The sequence below is a fragment of the Ranitomeya imitator genome, chromosome 5 (genome assembly GCF_032444005.1).
Source record: "Ranitomeya imitator isolate aRanImi1 chromosome 5, aRanImi1.pri, whole genome shotgun sequence".
Taxonomy (NCBI): domain Eukaryota; kingdom Metazoa; phylum Chordata; class Amphibia; order Anura; family Dendrobatidae; genus Ranitomeya; species Ranitomeya imitator.
Genome location: NC_091286.1, coordinates 445,470,639 through 445,494,220, shown reverse-complemented (window position 1 = coordinate 445,494,220; position 23,582 = coordinate 445,470,639). Strand labels below are relative to the sequence as shown.

Sequence of the window (23,582 nt, the reverse complement as noted above, 5' to 3'; positions counted from 1 at the left end):
GTGCTCCGCTACTATGTGCTTTCCAGAAGTCTAGCTGCACTTCCTACTTGGCTGTGCTACAGCCATGTGCCTAGTTGTTGTCTACTGAGCAGATCATGAGATCTGTACACACATCCAGCTCTACTAAAACCACATGCCATCTACCAACTCATCTCTGCTCATTCATAGCAATGTTTGCTCATTCAACTCTGCTGCAGCAAGGTACCTGTGTGCACACTGCAATTGGAAGATTCAAGATGTTTCCCCAATATCTATTTAGCTCCTGCAGTAAACTTTGTATTATTGTTGTGCATGTATTGCTTCTGCTAGGTATATTGTTCTTTCTTATTGGATTTACGGTACTTAAAAAGAAAGAATCTGCTTAACTTTTGGGTGCCTATTCCACTTTTGTGTTCCTCTAAAAAGTGAAGTGCAGTAGCTTCTATTTTGGGTTCCCTTCCTAGAATGATGACAGCTTCATGGTTATCAGCAGGATGCATTCCCTTATGATGCTGTATAAACTCTGCCCTTCCCTTTTCCATATGCTTCATGCTTTCTTCATACTCAGGAGTGGTACAAAGCTCAGGTAAGAATTGAATTATTATAAATACATTGTTATTTAATATGTTCTTATCCCATTGGGATTTTTTTTTACAAATATACCGTTTGCTTAGAAAAGGAACACAAATTTAACTTAATTCATTCTTTTTTAGATTCGTGTACAATCGGTGACAGTCATGATTTTCCTGCTTGTGATGGCAAGGTTTATGGTAGCCGGAGCCTTCTGTCATGTTAAATGTGACTGTTCAAAGAAAGATCTTCTGTATTGTAAGGATAAATCCATTACTGACATTGCTAAGTTAGCCATTCCTCACAATTTTACATTTGTACATATAAGTGACACTCAAGCTATGGAAGTGACTGATGACAGTTTCCAACAAATGCCGATCACTTTACGACTCTCCTTGGAAAGTAACCGTCTCTCCACAATAACACCAGGAGCTTTTCAAGACTTTCCACTACTGAAGTCACTCAAGCTTTCCAACAATGCTTTACACTCTCTACCTTCTGGAGTATTCCATACATTAATTGATCTAGAACAGTTGTTCTTGGATAGAAATTTATTGTTGTACCTCGATCCAGATATATTTGAGAACTTAACAAATCTAACAGAACTGGCCTTAAACAGAAATCGCCTTACAGAGTTGTCTACTGACTTATTAACTCATCAAGTAAATCTAAAAATTCTAAATTTATCTAGAAATAAGTTGTCTAGTTTACCTAAAGATATTTTTAGCTCTCTATATAAATTAACAAGCCTAACACTGTATGAAAACCTTTTGACAGAGATAACACCCTCAATGTTCCAGAATCTCACCGAATTGGTCAAGCTCAGTCTGTATTCCAATCTAATCACAGTAATTGATAAGAATGCTTTTAATCAGGTCCCCAAACTAAGAGAATTGGCCTTGCATAAAAATTGTCTACCAACACTGGCTGATGGATTATTTCTTTATGTTAGTAAATTGGAATCATTGTCACTTTATGAAAATCCATTAATTCAACTTCCTAATATACTGTTCGGTAAAATGGACTCTCTGAGCTCTCTGTGGCTCTATAACACATTACTTTCAACAATCCCAAATTTTATCTTCAGTAATTTAACGAATTTGGAGCTCCTTATCCTCACCAGAAACCGAAATCTTTCTAGCCTTCCATCAGATGCTTTCAGTGGATTACGCAGACTTAAGGTTCTATCTTTGCACACAAATAACATTACTTCTCTTCCTGAAGATCTCTTCCAGGACCTACAAAGTCTACAGAAGCTTTCCATGTACAGTAATAATTTTGTTGATCTCCCAGAGAATATTTTGAGACCACTTTTAAATCTTAAAACTGTTCATTTAAATAATAGTAAAATAATGACCCTGCCAGGAAAAATTTTCGAGTTGGCACCGACTCTTGAAAAAGCTTATCTTGATGGTAATCCCTGGATGTGTGATTGCAGACTCCAAGAGTTCAAGGTGTGGCTAGCGCAGAATGTGGAGAAGGTATACAACACTTCCTCCCTTGTTTGTCACAGTCCTTCAATTCTGGCAGGAATACCCATATTCAAAGTTGAGGAACTGATATGTCCCTATACTACTATGAATAAGGTGGACTACTATATCTCGTCAACTGCTGCTAGTCAATGGCATGGATTTACTACTGTGTTACACCCTGACCAGGAGGTGAACTCTACTGTAACAGATCATGCTGTAAGCGAAATAGCTGTTTCTATGTCTGATGCTTCCTTAGACTGGCATCTATATAACAGTACAAGTCCACCATTACTGAGCAATCTGAATACAACCACTGTAAGAAATTTCTTTGATAATGATTCACGTAATATGCAGGCTAGAAAGGTTTTTAGATATGATCTCCCATATGGCAAAATCATTTACTTTGTTATTTTGTTCAACTTGTTAATGCAAATATTCTATGTACTTGTAACATGCTTCAGCTTGCTGAAAATTAGGAAACTCTATGAATACTTTCATATTTTTAATCAACCTGTAATATTAGTACGCATGTTAATTCCATTGAGTTCTTTCTCTCCAGGCCAAAATATTTAAGCCGAAAGTGTAATTTTTAAAGAGGACCTTTCATCATCAGTTTAAATATGTAAAACTGTCGACAGAGCTGAGTAAAACTTCATTTTACATTTTAATCACTCCTCTCCTTTGCAGAAATACTAGCTTTTCCAATTTAGATTATAATTTATGCTAAGGATAAGAGGGCATTTCCAGGGATTTTCTTGGGTGCGTGCATTTCTTCCCGTGTTTGACGTTACCCAATCATAAGCAGGCAATAACAAACTGGTGAAAAATAGAATATGTCCCCACAATAGCTTAGAACAGGAACAGGTTTCTATATGTGAGACATGTAATGACAGTCTAATCCCTTCTCTGATCTCACTGCAGAGTGATTTACAAGTGCTGTGAGCAAAGCAGAGATTAGTGTTATTACATCCCCTTTTTAACTTTTATCTCTGGCAGTCAGAGTGTGGAAGGGGCAGTAGAGCAGAGCTGAACTTTATCTCTTTATAAACACCTCTGTGTCTGCAACTCTCTTCTTAACCCCTTTACCCCCAAGGGTGGTTTGCACGTTAATGACCGGGCCAATTTTTACAATTCTGACCACTGTCCCTTTATGAGGTTATAACTCTGGAACGCTTCAATGGATCCTGGTGATTCTGACATTGTTTTCTCGTGACATATTGTACTTCATGACAATGGTAAAAATTATTTGATAGTACCTGCGTTTATTTGTGAAAAAAACGGAAATTTGGCGAAAATTATGAAAATTTCGCAATTTTCCAACTTTGAATTTTTATGCAATTAAATCACAGAGATATGTCACACAAAATACTTAATAAGTAACATTTCCCACATGTCTACTTTACATCAGCACAATTTTGGAACCAAAATTTTTTTTTGTTAGGGAGTTATAAGGGTTAAAAGTTGACCAGCAATTTCTCATTTCTACAACACCATTTTATTTTAGGGACCACATCTCATTTGAAGTCATTTTGAGGGGTCTATATGATAGAGAATACCCAAGTGTGACACCATTCTAAAAACTACACCCCTCAAGGTGCTCAAAACCATATTCAAGAAGTTTATTAACCCTTCTGGTGCTTCACAGGAATTTTTTGAATGTTTAAATAAAAATGAACATTTAACTTTTTTTCACAAAAAATTTAATTCAGCTCCAATTTGTTTTATTTTACCAAGGGTAACAGGAGAAAATGGACCCCAAACATTGTTGTACAATTTGTCCTGAGTATGCCAATACCCCACATGTGGGGGTAAACCACTGTTTGGGCGCATGGCAGAGCTCGGAAGCGAAGGAGTGCCATTTGACTTTTCAATGCAAAATTGACTGGAATTGAGATGGGACGCCATGTTTCGTTTGGAGAGCCCCTGATGTGGCTAAACATTGAAACCCCCCACAAGTGACACCATTTTGGAAATTAGACCCCCTAAGGAACTTATCTAGAGGTGTGGTGAGCACTTTGACCCAACAAGTGCTTCACAGAAGTTTATAATGTAGAACCGTAAAAATAAAAAATCATATTTTTTCACAAAAATTATCTTTTCGCCCCCAATTTTTTATTTTCCCAAGGGTAAGAGAAGAAATTGGACCCCAAAAGTTGTTGTACAATTTGTCCTGAGTACGCTGATAGCCCATATGTGGGGGTAAACCACTGTTTGGGCGGATGGGAGAGCTCGGAAGGGAAGGAGCGCCGTTTGACTTTTCAATGCAAAATTGACAGGAATTGAGATGGGACGTCATGTTGCGTTTGAAGAGCCACTGATGTGCCTAAACATTGAAACCCCCCACAAGTGACACCATTTTGGAAATTAGACCCCCTAAGGAACTTATCTAGAGGTGTGGTGAGCACTTTGACCCACCAAGTGCTTCACAGAAGTTTATAATGCAGAGCCGTAAAAATAAAACAAAATTTTTTTCCCACAAAAATTATTTTTTTAGCCCCCAGTTTTGTATTTTCCTAAGGGTAACAGGAGAAATTGGACCCCAAAATTTGTTGCCCAATTTGTCCTGAGTGCGATGATACACCATATGTGGGGGGAACCACTGTTTGGGCACATGGGAGGGCTCAGAAGGGAAGGAGTGCCATTTGAATGCAGACTTAGATGGAATGGTCTGCAGGTGTCACATTGCGTTTGCAGAGCCCCTAATGTACCTAAACAGTAGAAACCCCCCACAAGTGACACCATTTTGGAAAGTAGACCCCCTTAGGAACTTATCTAGATGTGTGCTGAGCGCTTTGACCCACCAAGGGCTTCACAGAAGTTTATAATGGAGAGCCGTAAAAATAAAACAAAAATTTTTTCCCACAAAAATTATTTTTTAGCCCCCAGTTTTGTATTTTCTCGAGGGTAACAGGAGAAATTCGACCCCACAATTTGTTGTCCAATTTGTCCTGAGTGCGCTGATACCCCATATGTGGGGGGGAACCACTGTTTGGGCGCATGGGAGGGCTCGGAAGGGAAGGAGCTCCATTTGGAATGAGGACTTAGATGGAATGGTCTGCAGGTGTCACATTGCATTTGCAGAGCCCCTAATGTACCTAAACAGTAGAAACCTCCCACAAGTGACACCATTTTGGAAACTAGACCCCCTAAGGAACTCATCTAGATGTGTTGTGATAGCTTTGAACCCCCAAGTGTTTCACTACAGTTTGTAACGCAGAGCCGTGAAAATTAAAAAAAAAAATCTTTCCCCCCAAAATTATTTTTTAGCCCCCAGTTTTGTATTTTCCCGAGGGTAAGAGGAGAAATTCGACCCCAAAAGTTGTTGTCCAATTTGTCCTGAGTACGCTGATACCCCGTTTGTTGGGGGAAACCAACGTTTGAGCGCATGGCAGAGCTCGGAAGGGAAGGAGCGCCATTTGGAATGCAGACTTAGATGGAATGGTCTGCAGACGTCACATTGCGTTTGCAGAACCCCTAATGTACCTAAACAGTAGAAACCCCCCACAAGTGACCCCATATTGGAAACTAGACCCCCCAGGGAACTAATCTAGATGTGTTGTGAGAACTTTGAACCCCCAAGTGTTTCACTACAGTTTATAACGCAGAGCCGTGAAAATAAAAAATCTTTTTTTTCCCACAAAAAATATGTTTTAGCCCCGAGTTTTGTATTTTCCCAAGGGTAGCAGGAGAAATTGGACCCCAAAAGTTGTTGTCCTATTTGTCCTGAGTACGCTGATACCCCATATGTTGGGGTAAACCCCTGTTTAGGCACACGGGAGAGCTCGGAAGGGAAGAAGCACTGTTTTACTTTTTCAACGCAGAATTGGCTGGAATTGAGATCGGACGCCATGTCGCGTTTGGAGAGCCCCTGATGTGCCTAAACAGTGGAAACCCCCCAATTATAACTGAAACCCTAATCCAAACACATCCCTAACCCTAATCCCAACAGTAACCCTAACCACACCTCTAACCCTGACACACCCCTAACCCTAATCCCAACCCTATTCCCAACCGTAAATGTAATCTAAACCCTAACTGTAACTTTAGCCCCAACCCAAACTGTAGCCCTAGCCCTAACCCTAGCCCTAACCCTAATCCTAACCCTAGCCCTAACCCTAGCCCTAACCCTAGCCCTAACCCTAGCCCTAACCCTAACCCTAACCCTAACCCTAGCCCTAACCCTAGCCCTAACCCTAGCCCTAACTCTAACCCTAGCCCTAATGGGAAAATGGAAATAAATACATTTTTTAAATTTTTCCCTAACTAAGGGGGTGATGAAGGGGGGTTTGATTTACTTTTATAGCGGGTTTTTTAGCGGATTTTTATGATTGGCAGCCGTCACACACTGAAAGACGCTTTTTATTGCAAAAAATATTTTTTGCGTTACCACATTTTGAGAGCTATAATTTTTCTATATTTTGGTCCACAGAGTCATGTGAGGTCTTGTTTTTTGCGGGACGAGTTGATGTTTTTATTGGTAACATTTTCGGGCACGTGACATTTTTTGATCGCTTTTTATTCCGATTTTTGTGAGGCAGAATGACCAAAAACCAGCTATTCATGAATTTCTTTTGGGGGAGGCGTTTATACCGTTCCGCGTTTGGTAAAATTGATGAAGCAGTTTTATTCTTCGGGTCAGTACGATTACAGCGACACCTCATTTATATCATTTTTTTATGTTTTGGCACTTTTATACGATAAAAACTATTTTATAGAAAAAATAATTATTTTTGCATCGCTTTATTCTCAGGACTATAACTTTTTTATTTTTTTGCTGATGATGCTGTATGGCGGCTCGTTTTTTGCGGGACAAGATGACGTTTTCAGCGGTACCATGGTTAGTTATATCTGTCTTTTTGATCGCGTGTTATTCCACTTTTTGTTCGGCGGTATGATAATAAAGCGTTGTTTTTTGCCTCGTTTTTTTTTTTTTTTTCTTACGGTGTTTACTGAAGGGGTTAACTAGTGGGCCAGTTTTATAGGTCGGGCCGTTACGGACGCGGCGATACTAAATATGTGTACTTTTATTGTTTTTTTTTTTTTATTTAGATAAAGAAATGTATTTATGGGAATAATATTTTTATTTTTTTTTTCATTATTTTGGAATATTTTTTTTTATTTTTTTTTACACATTTGAAATTTATTTTTTTTACTTTTTTACTTTGTCCCAGGGGGGGACATCACAGATCAGTGATCTGACAGTTTGCACAGCACTCTGTCAGATCACTGATCTGACATGCAGCGCTGCAGCCTTCACAGTGCCTGCTCTGAGCAGGCTCTGTGAAGCCACCTCCCTCCCTGCAGGACCCGGCTCCGCGGCCATCTTGGATCCGGGGCTGGAGGGAGCAGGGAGGGAGGTGAGACCCTCGCAGCAACGCGATCACATCGCGTTGCTGCGGGGGGCTCAGGGAAGCCCGCAGGGAGCCCCCTCCCTGCGCGGTGCTTCCCTGTACCGCCGGCACATCGCGATCATCTTTGATCGCGGTGTGCCGGGGGTTAATGTGCCGGGGGCGGTCCGTGACCGCTCCTGGCACATAGTGCCGGATGTCAGCTGCGATAAACAGCTGACACCCGGCCGCGATCGGCGGCGCTCCCCCCGTGAGCGCTGCCGATCGCATATGACGTACTATTGCGTCTTGGGAAGTAAAGCCCACCCCACATGGACGCAATAGTACGTCTAATGGCAGAAAGGGGTTAAGGTACCTTCACACTGAGCAACTTTTGAACGAGAACAACAACGATCCGTGACGTTGCAACGTCCTGGATAGCGATCTCGTTGTGTTTGACACGCAGCAGCGATCAGGATCCTGCTGTGACATCGCTGGTCGGAGCTAGAAGGCCAGAACTTTATTTTGTCGCTGGATCACCTGCTGTCATCGCTGGATCGGCGTGTGTGACGCCGATCCAGCGATGTGTTCACTTGTAACCAGGGTAAACATCGGGTTACTAAGTGCAGGGCCACGCTTAGGAACCTGATATTTACCCTGGTTACCATTGTAAATGTAAAAAAAAACACTACATACTCACATTCCGGTGTCTGTCACGTCCCCCGCAATAAGCTTCCCGCACTGACTGTGAGCCCGGCCGTAAAGCACAGCAGTGACATCACCGCTGTGCTGTACTTTACGGCCGGCACTGACACAGTCAGTGCGGGAAGCTGATGGCGGGGACGTGACAGACACCGGAATGTGAGTATGTAGTGTTTTTTTTTTTTTTTACATTTACAATGGTAACCAGGGTAAACATCGGGTTACTAAGCGCGGCCCTGCGCTTAGTAAGGCTGGTTTCACATTTGCGTTTTTTTTTGCGTTTTTGCGCCAAAAAAAGCATGCGTTTTTTTCCCCTATACTTAACATTAAAAATGCATTAGAGTTTGGGTTAGAGTTTGGGTTAGAGTTTTTGTTTTAGGGTTAGGATTCCTAGGGTTGCTAGGGATCCTAACCCTAGGTATTTCTGTTTATAGTGAGTTTTGTAGTTGATTTTGATGATTGGCAGCTGTCACACACTTCTCATCATGCGTTTCAAAAACGCAGGAAAAAACGCATGTAAACGCGTCAAAACGCTGCATTTGCGGTAAAACATGCAAAAATGCAGCGTTTAAACGCGTTTTTTCACCAAATGCATTTGCATTTAAAACGCTGCGTTTTTAAACACAAATGTGAAACCAGCCTAACCCGATGTTTACCCTGGTTACCTGGGGACTTTGGCATCGTTGGTCGCTGGAGAGCTGTTTGTGTGACAGCTCTCTAGCGACCACACAATGACTTACCAACGATCACGACCAGGTCGTATCGCTGGTCATGATCGTTGGAAAGTTGCTCTGTGTGAAGGTACCTTAACAGTTCTGTCAGCTCCATTGTATCCACCTCCCCCACCCTGACTGCCGTCACATGAAAGCTCAATGTGTAATTTCTGTTCTGTTTTGTTCAGTTCTGCAGTATTCCCCCTCCCTCTGCACTAACTGTTGTGAGATGAAAGCTGTAATGTATCTCTGCTCATACTCATTTCTGCTATGTTCCCTGCGCTTTGTAATCACACACAGCTCTGCAGTGATAACAGTGGGAATCTGACTGTCGGTCATCACATGTCTCATACAGGAGAAAGCCTGTTCTAAGCTACGGTGGGTTCATGTTATTTTTCCCCCATCATGTTTCTGCCTGTCTATGATTGGTCAATGTCATATAGGAAAAGAAGTACATGCCACCAGTGTAAAATCTGGTAACACCCATTTGGACTTAACATAAATAAGAAACCTAAGCTTGACAAGTTAATATCTCCGCAACGGCGAGGACAAATTAAAAAATTAAAACTGCGTTTTAATCGGCTTTGTAGTTACTATTCCATGATTTGGCCAGTTTACCGTGCTCAAACTGCTGAAATATCCTCTTTAACCAAGTCTTAACCTGTAGTGTTAGTAGATTTTGTGGCTTCAAGTACTTCAAATGTTATGACAAAAAACTGAACAATGCTTTTGCTTGTCGAGTGTATATTTTGATTAAAATAAAGTACATGAAAGATGATATCCACTTGTCTTTCTTAAATATTTATTTTAATTTACTCAAGTGTTAAAATTACATCAAAACTATCATTTGCAATGCTTTGTGATGCAGGAATTTTTTCCTTTTTTTTAATCAGCTAAAACTAGTCCTTTATGGCATGAGTGTCCAGCTACATTTCCACAAGCACATTACACTTTTTGTTTTATGTCTTTGATTTGACAGTTTAGGCTAGTATTGCGCTGTACAAAATATTTAGAACAACTTGGTGTACTATTATCTGTTTTTTGGCCGATCGTTATTCTTATATTAATGATTAGTGGTGGGCGAACCCGTGGATGTTCGAGTTCGACTGAACAGTTAAAAAAAAAAAAAAAAAAGTTTGGTTCAGGTACTAGAACAGTACCCCATTCAGATGAATGGGGGTCTCCAACTTCCATTGTTTGCCACTCTGTCATCTGCAAGACAGTGCGGCAAACACTGCCTCAGGCGCTCACTGAGGTCACCGCAGTTCATTGGCCTGGCTCACACTGAAGTGAGCTGGGAACGCAGTCTCAGTGACCAACAGTAACCGCGATGACTTCACCGCTGTCACTAATGCTCCACTCGCAGCATCTCATTCTACCATGGTTTTCAACCTGGACGGTCATATCTTGGGACTGTCCAGGTTGAAAACCACTTATTGTAGACATGGATTATGGTGTGGGACAGTATGTCAGACAGGTGAGGGATATGGTTATTTATTTATTTTTATTTTTTTACAGGGGACCAGGGCTTTAATGGAATGAACCAAATTAAGTTGCATGCTGTAGTGCTAAAGCATGTTAATATGAAATATATGAAATATGAATATAAATACTGCTTCTGGATACTAGGAAACAAATGAGATGCTTAGCACATAATTTAGCCAATTCATGCATGCCCAGCAGCCAACGACAATGAGGTCTCAAATCTGCTGGGTCCTACATGTCTAGTGTGAATACCACTCTAAGACTTAAGTCTGAATTCCTGGATAGATGTGAATACCTCTCTTCAAAGTCTAATTTTATGGGTAGGCAGGACCCTGTTGCAATTAAAATCCACCACATGCTGGAGGGCAGCATCCTTGGTCAGAGAGATACAACCCCTGGCAAAAATTATGGAATCACCGGCCTTGGAGGATGTTCATTCAGTTGTTTAATTTTGTAGAAAAAAAGCAGATCACAGACGTGGCACAAAACTAAAGTCGTTTCAAATGGCAACTTTCTGGCTTTAAGAAACACAAAAAGAAATCAAGAACAAAAATGTGGAAGTCAGTAATGGTTAATTTTTTAACTAAACATAGGGGAAAAATTATGGAATCACTCAATTCTGAGGAAAATATTATGGAATCACCCTGTAAATTTTCATACCCAAAAATAACACCTGCATCAAATTAGATCTGCTCGTTAGTCTGCATCTAAAAAGGAGTGATCACACCTTGGAGAGCTGTTGCACCAAGTGGACTGACATGAATCATGGCTCCAACACAAGAGATGCCAATTGAAACAAAGGAGAGGATTATCAAACTCTTAGAAGAGCATAAATCATCACGCAATGTTGCAAAAGATGTTGGTTGTTCACAGTCAGCTGTGTCTAAAATCTGGACCAAATAAAAACAACATGGGAAGGTTGTTAAAGGCAAACATACTGGTAGACCAAGGAAGACATCAAAGTGTCAAGACCGGAAACCTAAAGCAATATGTCTCCAAAACAGGAAATGCACAACAAAATAAATGAGGAATGAATGCGTGGAAACGGGAGTCAACGTCTGTGACTGAACTGTAAAAACCGCCTAAAGGAAATTGGATTTACATACAGAAAAGCTAAACGAAAGCCATCATTAACACCTAAACAGAAAAAAAACAAGGTTACAATGGCCCAAGGAAAAGCAATCATGGACTGTGGATTACTGGATGAAAGTCATATTCAGTGATGAATCACGAATCTGCATTGGGCAACGTGATGATGCTGAAACTTTTGTTTGGTGCTGGTCCAATGAGATTTATAAAGATGACTGCCTGAAGAGCAACATGCAAATTTCCACAGTCATTCATGATATGGGGCTGCATGTCAGGTAAAGGCACTGGGGAGATGCTGTCATTACATCTTCAATAAATGCACAAGTTTATGTTGATATTTTGGACACTTTTCTTATCCCATCAATTGAAAGGATGTTTGGGGATGATGAAATCATTTTTCAAGATGATAATGCATCCTGCCATAGAGCAAAAACTGTGAAAACATTCCTTGAAGAAAGACACATAAGGTCAATGTCATGGCCTGCAAATAGGATCTCAATCCAATTGAAAATCTTTGGTGGAAGTTGAATAAAATGGTCCATGACAAGGCTCCAACCTGCAAAGCTGATCTGGCAACAGCAGTCGGAGAAAGTTGGAGCCAGATTGATGAAGAGTACTGTTTGACACTCATTAAGTCCAGGTCTCAGAGACTGCAAGCTGTTTTAAAAGCCAGAGGTGGTGCAACAAAATACTAGTGATGTTTTGGAGTATTTTTTTGTTTGTTTGTTTTTCATGATTCCATAATTATTTCCTCAGAATTGAGTGATTCCATAATTTTTTCCTTATGCTTGGTTAAAAAAGTAACCATTACTGACTTCCACATTTTTTGTTCTTGATTTCTTTTAGTGTTTCTTAAAGCCAGAAAGTTCCCATTTGAAATGACTTTGGTTTTGTGCCATGTCTGTGATCTGCTTTTTTTCTACAAAATTAAACAACTGAATGAACATCCTCCAAGGCCGGTGATTCCATAATTTTTGCCAGGGGTTGTAATATACAAATGACAAAAGACTGACTGGCATTTCCAGTAAAATTCAGTATTTTGTCATTCAATGGAATGGGCTGAGCATTAGGTGAGTATTATTGTTGTTTGTTATTTTCAGGGTTTTTTTTACAGGGGACAAGGGCTTCAATGGAATGAGCGTAAGGTGAGTATAACTTTGTTTTTTATTTTTAAATCAAGTTAAAGGGCCACTGTCACCCCCCTGCAGCCGTTATAAACTAAAAGAGCCACCTTGTGCAGCAGTAATGCCGCATTCTAACAAGGTGGATTTTAGTTTTGGGTTCAGGTATTACTAAAATAAAGCAGTTTGAAACTTTGCAGAAATACTTGTCTTTGTCCACGGAGGCGGGTCTGAAGCCTCCTCTGTGAAGCGCCCAACTGCCGTCACTCATCTCTTCTGGGGCGATGGTCGCCGCCCCCTGCGCGCTGTTTTCTTTTTAAATCCGGCGCAGTGTAAATATTTGTGGGGCAGGCGCAGTAAGCTCTGGCGGTCTGAGGTCCCAGCCAGGCTTGCAGACTGCGCCTGTGCTGGCAGTGCGGACACCCACCTCGGTAATCCCTGCCCCGCACTGTTATGTATTATGCACAGTGCGGGGCTGGGATTCTTGGGCATGCGCACTGCGTGTGTCAGCGGGGGGACCTGGGTGAGTGGCTGACACGCAGTGCGCATGCCCAGGAATCCCAGCCCCGCACTGTGCATAATGCATAACAGTGCGGGGCAGGGATTACCGAGGTGGGTGGCCGCACTGCCAGCACAGGCGCAGTCTGCAAGCCTGGCTGATACCTCAGACCGCCAGAGCTTACTGCGCCTGCCGGATTTGAAAAGAAAACAGCGTGCAGGGGGCGGCGACCATCACCCCAGAAGAGATGAGTGACGGCAGTTGGGCGCTTCACAGAGGAGGCTTCAGACCCGCCTCCGTGGACAAAGACAGGTATTTCTGCAAAGTTTCAAACTGCTTTATTTTACTAATACCTGAACCCAAAACTAAAAGAGCCACCTTGTTAGAATGCGGCATTACTGCTGCACAAGGTGGCTCTTTTAGTTTATAACGGCTGCAGCGGAGTGACAGTGGCCCTTTAAACAGTGTGTATTTTTATTTTTAAATAAAGTTAAGCAGTGTGTATTTTTATTTCAAATAAATGACTTTATTCTGGATGTGTGTTTATATACAATCTGACTATGGAGTTGGTAATGGAGAGGCGTCTTATAAATGCCTCTCCATTGCCATCTTGTGGGTTTTATGTCAACGGCCATAAAACATCTGACATCAACCTCACAAATATGAACCCAACTTGCCATCACCACATGGCAAGTGGGAAGAGCTGACAAAGTGCCGGAATTGGCGCATCTAATAGGTGCACCTTTTCTGGTGCTGCTGGGGGGGGGGGGGAAATTATCCATGGCCCCTTTCCAGCCTGAGAATATGAGCCGCCAGCTGTTCGCTTTAGCTTGGTTGGTTGTCAAAAATGGGACCTCAAGCCATTTTTTAAATCATTTAGTTAAATAATTAAAAATAATGGGGGGACCCCTCTATTCTTGTTATCCAGCCACAATAAAGCTGAGAGTTGCAACTCGCAGCTGTAAGATTTGCAATACTGGTTATCAGAAATAGAGGGGAGCCAATGGCTGGTTTTTATTTGGTAATTTATTTATAGAGCAGGCGCTGGCTGATGAATACTCCCAAATGCCGCCTGCTCTCGCTGTTATTAGTGGTACTCCCATCATCTGACACCTGTGACTGGAAGTTAACTTTTTACCTCCGGTCACAGCTGCTGGCTCAAGCTGTCATCTGGGAGCTGCAGCATTATCAACATTGGTAATCTTACTGCCGATCGAGCTGACAGACAGATGACCGTGTGGGAAACACCAGATATTCAGGGTGCTGAACCTGAACAGTAACATGTAGTTCCTGGAGAAGTCTGTGTTCGGGGTCTGTGCCTGAACAGTAAGTGTTTGGTATGGACCCAGAACTTTACTGTTCAGGTTCACCCATCTCTCTTTATGATCAGCTTTAGGTAGTAAGACATATCTATTTTTTGCATATGTTATGTTTCATCTGTTCCCAAAAAGTAGCAGAGAATGTAATTTTCATTCCATAAACACTTGTTCTCCATCCTAGATGTTTCAATACTATTGCTCTGAACCTTTACAGATACATTTGGCATGTAATAAGTTAATGTTTTATTGCCAATTTCTTTTGTGTGATAAGCTAATGAATATGCCAACTTTCATTTGCCTTTGTTCTGTTTCTTCTAAGGATATTAGGATGATATTTCTAACTTTGTCTTTAGACCTTTGACAGCATTGGCTTTATCAGCAGGATACACTTTGTTGCCTTTCTATATAAAGGCAGACCCATAGTTTATTCTTTTTATGACATCTCTCTTTAATGTGGCAGAGTGTCTGCACAGGTAGGCTAATTTATTTTCTGTTGGTGCATGCCCTGCTGTTGTTTTTTTTTTTAAATCTAGTTTTTTTTAATAATTTGCTATTAAATAAGTGTAATGCATTTTTATATTTTATGCATGTCATAGTTTAATACTAAAGCACAATCTTTATTCATTCTGCTTTCTAGGGTCTTCATGAGTCATGATTTTATTGTTGCTGTTAACCATGCCAAGCTTTGCTGCTGCAGCTACAGTCTGTCCTGATAGATGCAAGTGCATTGTGAAAGATTCCGTAGCTTGCGAGGATCAAACAGTTACAGACATAGCCACTTTCAATATTCCTCATAATTTTACATATGTCCGTGTAAGTGGCACACAAGCTACAGAGTTAACAGAGTCCAGCTTCCAACAAATGCCTTTTACTGTACGCCTGTTCTTACAGAGCAATCAATTTTCTCTAATAAATCCAAGAGCTTTTGAGAAATTTCCTCTGCTGAAAACACTTAGGCTATCGAAAAACAAAGTGAGCGCTCTGCCTTCTGGAACCTTTAGTGCATTAATGAACCTAGAACATTTGTACCTGGATGAAAATGCATTATTTTACCTTGATCCATCCATATTTAATACATTGAGCAGTCTGGAAATCTTAAACCTGTCTATTAATAAGATCCAAGCTTTGCCTAAAAATATTTTTAAATCCTTGTCTAAATTAACAATTCTCATGCTCAATGATAATCTGTTGGTAGAAATCCTATATTGGATGTTTGATAACCTCATGGAACTGGTTGAACTTCATCTACAGTCAAATGTAATTGAGATTATTGACAAAGCAGCATTTTATCAACTTCCAAAATTAAAAAAGTTATTACTGCAAAAAAATCATCTAAAAACATTGGCTGACGGATTATTTCTCTACTTGTATCAGTTAGAAACATTGTCACTATATGGAAATCCATTAACTGAACTGCCGAATGTACTGTTTGGTAAAATCGAGAACCTCAGGTCCTTAAGTTTATGGGGCACTTCCCTTTCAACGATACCGAATTTCATTTTTAGCAACTTAACTAATTTGAAAGTTCTTGTCCTAACGAAGAACACAAAACTATACTCTCTACCAAAAGATTCTTTCAGTAGTCTGACCAACCTTGTGGAACTGTATTTACACACTAACAGGTTAAGCTCTCTTCCCGTGGGAATCTTCCAGGATCTACAAAGTCTTAAAATTCTTTCACTGTACAATAATACATTTGATGACCTCCCTGAAAACTTATTGAAACCTCTTCCTAATCTTCAATATATATATATGAATAATAGCAAAATAACTAGTCTTCCAGGAAACTTGTTCAGTGTGTTACCCAAGCTTCAAAGGGTTCATCTTGAGGACAATCCTTGGATGTGTGAGTGCAAGCTGAAAGACTTTAAGTCCTGGTTAGAAAACAACACAGAAAAGATTGTGAACCATATGGCACTTCTTTGTATAAACCCTCCGGTGTCGAAGGATATACCTGTAATGGCAGTAGGAGCAATATTTTGTCCCTCCATCACAATTAAAGGGCAGAAGAGCAGTTCCTATACGCTAACAACATTGTCAAATTCCTGGGATAATTTTAGTACATATGACAGGATGACCTCTACTATTACTTCTCCGACAGAACATATTAATGAGATAGACAACTCTGTTACTGAACATACAGCAAACTGGAATAACAGGAATAACCGTGAAAAACCATCTATGAACTGTACTGAAACAACCACTGGAAGAACTTCATCATGTCATGAATTACACAGCAAGGTTACAATGTTACACACATGCAGGCTTCCTTATGGCAACATCATTTGCTATCTACTCTATTGTAGTACTACATTGATGCAAATATTTCTTACAATTGTAGCATGCTTTGTCTTAATAAAATTGAGACTATTGTATAAGCAATTTAACATTCCTAGTGAGCCTGTAGAATTAGTGCAGGTCATAGTTCCACAACATTTCAACTCTCCAGAGTAAATGTATAAATTCGACATTACTAGTAGTGATGAATGAACATGCTTGGATAAGGTGTCCTGGGCATGCTCGTGTGCTGACAGAGTGTCTTCGGCATTCTAAAAAAATATATATTCGAGTCCCAGTGGGTGCATGTCTCGCAGCTGTTCAACATATAACAAATAGGCAATCCATGTATGTGTTGCAGCTGTCAAACAGCCGCAAGACGTGTGGACACTTGAACATAATATTCAAGCATGCTGAAGACATACGGTTAGCACCCAAGCATGATCAGATAACACCTTATCCGTGCACGTTCGCTCATCACTAATTACTACCATTTATAGGTGGCATATACTATTATTTGTTGTAAATTCTAATACAATGTTATAAAGTACAATGTTTTTATATTGATAAACTTCGTTTTGTAAGCATTTTCATTCAGATATGAGCCTTGCAATAAATTGTGTGATATGACTTTCTGACAACGCTATATGCAAGTGTATCACTGTGTACATATTGATTAGCTAAAAGGTGCCATTAGATGCTTTGATAATGTGCATTTTTATTACCTATTAACATGACACAATAATAACAATCAACATAAATATTTTGAGTCACATAGATGTACAATGATAACATCAGTAAGTGAAGCGAAAAATCACAAAATAGTAAATATGATTAGAGGGTAATAAAGTAAATAAGGATGAATAGGAAATGTATTCCATACTAATTCAATGTGGTTGATCAGTATGATATTGCAAAAGGTAAAAAATGCTGTGGACAGGTATGTGCAAAAGTGCAAAATAAAGCAATAGTAGGAATCATAAAGGCATATACTGTAGTTTTCAGACTATTAGATGCACTTTTTCCCCCTCAAAAATGTGAGAAAAATGGGGGGTGCATCTTATAGTTGGAATGCAGGCTTACCGGCAGTGGTGTGGCGGCGGCAGAGGTGTGGGGATGATGAGGCGCAGTGAGCGATATGGCGTGAGCGGGGTCCCTTCCACAGGTGAGGTGACGCAGCGGCCCGGTATCCAAGGTAAGCAGCAAAGCCGGGCAAATCATGGCTTTATTGGTGGTGGCGGCCATCTTCCTGAGGCCACGCGTGCGCAGATGGAGTGCTCTGCTTCCCGGGGCTTCAGGAAAATGGCCGCGGGAGTCCGCGCGTGCGCAGGTGGAGATCGCGGCGGCCATTTTCCTGAAGCCGAGTTTTAAATCTGCGAATTCGGCTTCAGGAAAATGGCCGCCGTGATCTCCATCTGCACACGCTCGGCCTCCCGTGGCCATTTTCCTGAAGCCCCGGAAAGAAGAGCACTTCATCTGCGCACGCGCGGCCTCAGGAAGATGGCCGCCGCCACCGATAAAGCCATGATTCACCCGGCTCTGCTGCTTACCTTGGATACAGGCCTCTGCGTCACCTCACCTTTGGAAGGGACCCTGCTCACGCCATACCGCTCACTGCGCCTCATCATCCCTGCCCCTCTGCCACCGCCACAACACTGCTGCAACCCCCCCATGGACACCAGGCCGTGGCGTCGCCCACCTAAACAGGAAGGGACACTGCTCAGGTGCATGCCATATCGCCCACCGCATCACCGCACCTCTACCGACACCATGCCTCCTATAACCCTGCTCTGCCACCGCCAGCCCTCAGCTAAGATACTGTAAATTCGGATAATAAGACGGACCCCCATTTTATAAAAAAATCTTTTTTTCTGCAATTTTCACCCCAAATTTGGGGTGCGTCTTATGATCCGGTGCGTCTTATAGTCCGAAAAATACGGTAGATCACTACTTAAATCACTACTTAAATATAAATATTGCAATATTCCCCTTAATGCTAGTACCCTGTGGTATTAAATAAAGTGACGTGCGACAAAGTGATGATTAAATAAGTATTCTAAAATAGTAATATTAATGTGCACATAGCAAAAATTTTATAACACAGAATAGCATACACATGGATATGCAGTCCCTACTAGGGATGGGCGAACCCGAACTGTAACCGTACCGAACACATAGTGTTCAGTCACACGGTCCTGAACATGGGTTTCCACGGGAAACCCATGTTACAGTTCGGGTTCAGTTCGGGCTGTAAAAAAAAAGTAGAAAATTAATAATAATCATTATAATTATACTTATCTGTCCAGCGATGCGTCCTCCCGTCCCGCTGTTTCCCTGCCGCATCTGCTTCCAGGGCCGCTCATTAACTGTCAGCAGTATTCCCGTCACCGCACAAACACTGCCGGAAAAAACTGAAGACTGCCGAGTGCTGTGAATACTGCCGACAGTTAATGAGGGGCCCCAGAAGCAGATGCGGCCGGGAGACAACAGGACGGGTCGCTGGACAGGTAAGTATAATTATAACGTTTATTATTAATTTTCTGCTTTTTTTACAGCTCCCCCTCCCCATATATGTAAAGTCCGAGTTCGGGGTTCGGACACCAGTTCGCATCATCTCCGGCCCCGAACTCGAACTTTACAAAAAAAAAACTCCGGCGAACCTGCCGATCCCGAACATCAGGGGGTTCACCCATCACTAGTCCCTAAATGTCAATAGGCATTGTATATGCAAACCCTCACAGCATGCATGCTATAACCGTAAAGAATCCTTTTTTAATGTTCTTCTGTCAAGTATATAGAATAATGCACACCCATAGGCAGACTCTATATATTATAATGCACTCCCCATAGGAAGATTCTATATAGTATAATGCACCCCCGTAGGCAGACTTTATGTAGTATAATGCAATCCCCATAGGTAGACTCTATATAGTAAAATGCACTCTCCATAAAAAAAACTAAAAAAATACAATACTCACTCCTTCCGGTTCCCCATTCCTCGGAGCACCCACTCGTCTCAGGACAGTGGGTGCCAAGTAATGACGTCATCGTGACCTTATTCAGTGTCTACGTCACTGACGTTAGACGCAGAGGGAGAATGATGAGAGAGGGCTTCCTGTCTCATCAGTACTTTTAACTCTATCGGCATCCACCCCACCTGGTAGCTGCGCTACTGGCTTTGATATAAACCAGTATTTCACAACTCTAGTCTTCAAGGGACACCAACAGCACATGCTTTCAGGATTTTTTTAGCATTGCACAAGATGTTGGAATCCTCACCTGTACCGGTGATTAAATTATTATTTGTGCATTACTAAGGTAATTCTAAAACCTTGCAATGTTGATGACCCTTTAGGACTGAAGTTGTGCACCCCTGATTGAAACCATTCCATAGTAGCTCTATCAGTATGTTTTTGTCCTGCTATAAAGGTGAATCTACGACCCAGTGTCATGCCATTAGAAGCTCCTAACAGTTTTTTTCTCCAGGATTGCCCTGTATTTAGCTTCATCTATGTTCCATCAACTCTGACCAGCTTCCTTGTCTGTGCTGAAGGAAAGCATCGCCACAGCATGATGCTGCTACCACCATGTTTAATATCGGGAATGGTGTTTTCAGTGTGATTTGCAGTAATTAATTTGCTGCCATGCATAGTGTTTTGCGTTTAACGCAAAAAGTTCTACTTTGGTCTCATCTGAACAGAACACTTTCTTCCACATACTAGTTGTGTCCCGTACATGACATTTTGCAAATTGCAAAAGGGACTTCTTATGACTTTCTTTCAAAATAGCTTTCTTCTTGTCACTCTTCTCTAAAGGCCAGATTTATGGAATATTCAACTAATAGTTGTCCTGTGGACCGATTCTACCACCTGAGCTATGTATCTCTGCAGCTTCTCCAGAGTGACCATGGGCCTCTTGGCTGCTTTTCTAATTAGTGCTCTCCTTCCTCGGTATGTCAGTTTAGATGGACAACCATGTATTAGCAGGTTTGTAGTTGTCAAACTCCTTCCATTTTTGGATGATTGATTGAACAGTGCTCAGTGAGATGTTCAGAACTTGGGCTATCTTTTTTATAACCTAATCCTGCTTTTCTCTTCTCTACAACTTTATCTCTGACCTGTCTTGTGTATGCCTCGAATTCCATAATGCTTTTGATCCCTAATGTTCTCAAGCAAACCTCTGAGGCCTTCACGGAACATGCAGAATTTGTCTTTTTTTATCTAATTTTATCTCATTTGTATCTTTTCTTATTCTAATCCAACCTTTTGACAATAGTTTTTTTAATAGTGAGAAGATTGGTCCAGTAAGACAGAAAGAGGTCCAATTTCTTTGTAATAAGGTATTTGCAATGTAGTGCTTACTGTGCATGGGAGAACAGGTCATCCCTAAAAATGTGTAATTATAAACTTCTATTCCTCCATAACTCATGCTCCAGCATCTCAAAAGCTTTCTTGTAAGAATAAACATGTCTACTTGATTCTGGAAGTGAAAGAAAGAACACTATTTTAAAGGGACACTGTCACCTGGATTTGGAGGGAACAATCTTCAGCCATGGAGGCGGGGTTTTGGGGTTTTTGATTCACCCTTTCCTTACCCGCTGGCTGCATGCTGGCAGCAATATTGGACTGAAGTTCATTCTCTGTCCTCCATAGTACACGCCTGCGCAAGGCAAGATTGCCTTGTGCAGGCATGTACTACGGAGGACAGAGAATGAACTTCAATCCAATATTGCAGCCAGCGGGTAAGGAAAGGGTGAATCAAAAACCCCCAAACCCCGCCTCCATGGCTGAAGATTGTTCCCTCCAAATTCAGGTGACAGTGTCCCTTTAAGCAGTAAGTAGATTTTTGATAATTGGGGGTTGTATATCAGCTCGTAACTGTCAAAACTCAGAAATGTCAAATGTCAGGCAAGAAAAAGTCGGCAGGGACCCACCCTTCGTGACTTGTCATCTCATAGTTTGGTTCCCAGTTCCCTGTACAAACTGTTTCAGAATAAATCATACATATTTGTTTTACTTGAGCCTGATGCCCGTAGTTCAGTCAACATAAATCTACTTACCTTTAAAGTGGACCTATGACTATAGATGTATAAACATGTTCGGAAAACATTTGCAAATCTCAAATTTGGCACGAACATAGCACATTCGGATTCGTGTTCGCTTTCACAAGCATTTTTACTCAAAGTCAGTCACAGTTCGGTAAATCATCGTGTTTCCACTAATGGTTTTGTATGACTTTGGCTTGGATAATGGTGCTGTATGATGAGCTGGAGGGACGAGCTGATGCGTTTGATGAGGGGAGGGTGTGTGGAGAGGTTAAAGGAATATCTAAAGAGATTTCAGGAGCGGCTTTTTTTTTTCTTTTCACTTAACTTTGTGTGTATTGATTCCGGCAACCAATCAGGGCCCAGAAACCATCTACAACATCATGACACAAGGTCTTCTGTGATTGGTTGCCGAAGTCACATGTCCCTGGCCATATAAAAAGTGGACATTTGCTCAGTGTCACAGTGCAGAGAGGTGGCTGTTGTGCTAGTGCTTCGGAACGTAAACTTGTCCTGTGTGAAGTAGATTGTGGGAAAAAACTGTGTTGCAATCTCCAGAAGCCCCATTTGCTACTCCAAATCATTTGTTCAAAAATTGTGTTTCAGTGGCAAATCAGAAGGCCAGATTTCCACTTAAAAATTGTCAGACCTAATACAGTTGTGCAACCACGAGGGTCAGTTAGCTGCTCCAATTCGTTTGTGCTAAAACTGTATTTCAGTGGCAAATCAGAAGGCTGGATTTCCACTTAAAAATCGTTAGATATAAAGTGTGGTTCAGCCATACTATCTAAGAAAATAAATAGTGATTTTTCATTTAGTGACAAGTGACTGACAGCTATGGGCCTAATGTTGTGAAGAGGGGAAAACTACTTACAACATGAATGGGAAAAAGAGAGGTTGTTGTGGAAGGGGGAATAGGCTTGGTGTTTGTGTACATGGGTTAGGTGTTAATGTGAATGAAAGCTCAACTGAATAAACACTGTCTCGTCCAATCCAAAGACCACTGACAACATCTGTTACTAGCCGGCCTTCTCGACTCCTTTTCTTTGGCAGCCGTACAGCGGTGTGCCTTGTAGATGAGGCTCAGAAAGAGCATGTGCTCCAGTGCATGGCAAGCACTGCATCAAGTGGCCTCTTCTCCTCTTCCTCCACCTTGACATCGCACACAATACAATCCTCTGAGGTGGCACCTCAATCACCCTGGTTTCCCCCCGCATCAAACATTTCCAAACGCTGACTATGGGGAACCTCAGATGGGCAATTCTGAATTGTTGTTCACACATTGTATTCCATGGGCATCAGAGGTCTGCTCCAAAGAATCATAGAATCCAGAGAAGGAAAGCATTTGCATCGATGTCCACATTTTTTCATGTTGTATCCGGGGCCGGACGAAGTAGGATCCAAGCAGAATCCAGACCCTCATCACCAGATGTTAACCACCAAGGGTGGAGGTAATTCTGATGAGACTCAGATGCCAAAGGTGCACATGGACTGTACTGTGGTGCCTGTTGTGAATTCTGTGGCAGAGCTCCCTCCTGTGGTCACAAGTGGTACTTCGGCTGATTCTCTCTGTGAGCTTCCGTTGGTGGAGGAAAGTGGTACTGCGGCTTCTGAGTTTCCTTCCTCAGGTGATGTGGTGAAGTCGTTAGGTACTGCTCTATTTAACTCCACCTTGTGCTTTGATCCTGGCCTCCAGACAATGTTCTAGTATTGGACCTGTTTCTTCCTGGATTGTTCCTGTAGCCTGCTGCTCTGCATAGCTAAGTTCCTCTTTGCTATTTTGTTTGCTGTTTTTTTCTGTCCAGCTTGTCTATTTGTTTTTTCCTGCTTGCTGGAAGCTCTGGGACGCAGAGGGTGTACCTCCGTGCCGTTAGTTCGGTACGGAGGGTCTTTTTGCCCCCTTTGCGTGGTTTTTGTAGGGTTTTGTGTTGACCGCAAAGTTACCTTTCCTATCCTCGCTCTGTTCAGAAAGTCGGGCCTCACTT

At 41.6% G+C, this 23,582-nt stretch overlaps 2 protein-coding genes across 2 annotated transcripts; both read left to right on the top strand.

Annotated features, from left to right (window-relative positions):
- The first annotated feature begins 717 nt into the window (after positions 1–717).
- Positions 718–3,311, top strand: LOC138680803 (platelet glycoprotein V-like). The gene has a single exon (XM_069768052.1). It carries the CDS (start codon positions 735–737, stop codon positions 2,592–2,594), a length of 1,860 nt encoding a protein of 619 aa, XP_069624153.1. The 5' UTR covers positions 718–734; the 3' UTR covers positions 2,595–3,311.
- An 11,609-nt stretch (positions 3,312–14,920) lies between these two features.
- LOC138680802 (platelet glycoprotein V-like) lies at positions 14,921–17,121 on the top strand. Its single transcript, XM_069768050.1, has one exon. It carries the CDS (start codon positions 14,928–14,930, stop codon positions 16,728–16,730), a length of 1,803 nt encoding a protein of 600 aa, XP_069624151.1. The 5' UTR covers positions 14,921–14,927; the 3' UTR covers positions 16,731–17,121.
- Positions 17,122–23,582: the final 6,461 nt, after the last annotated feature.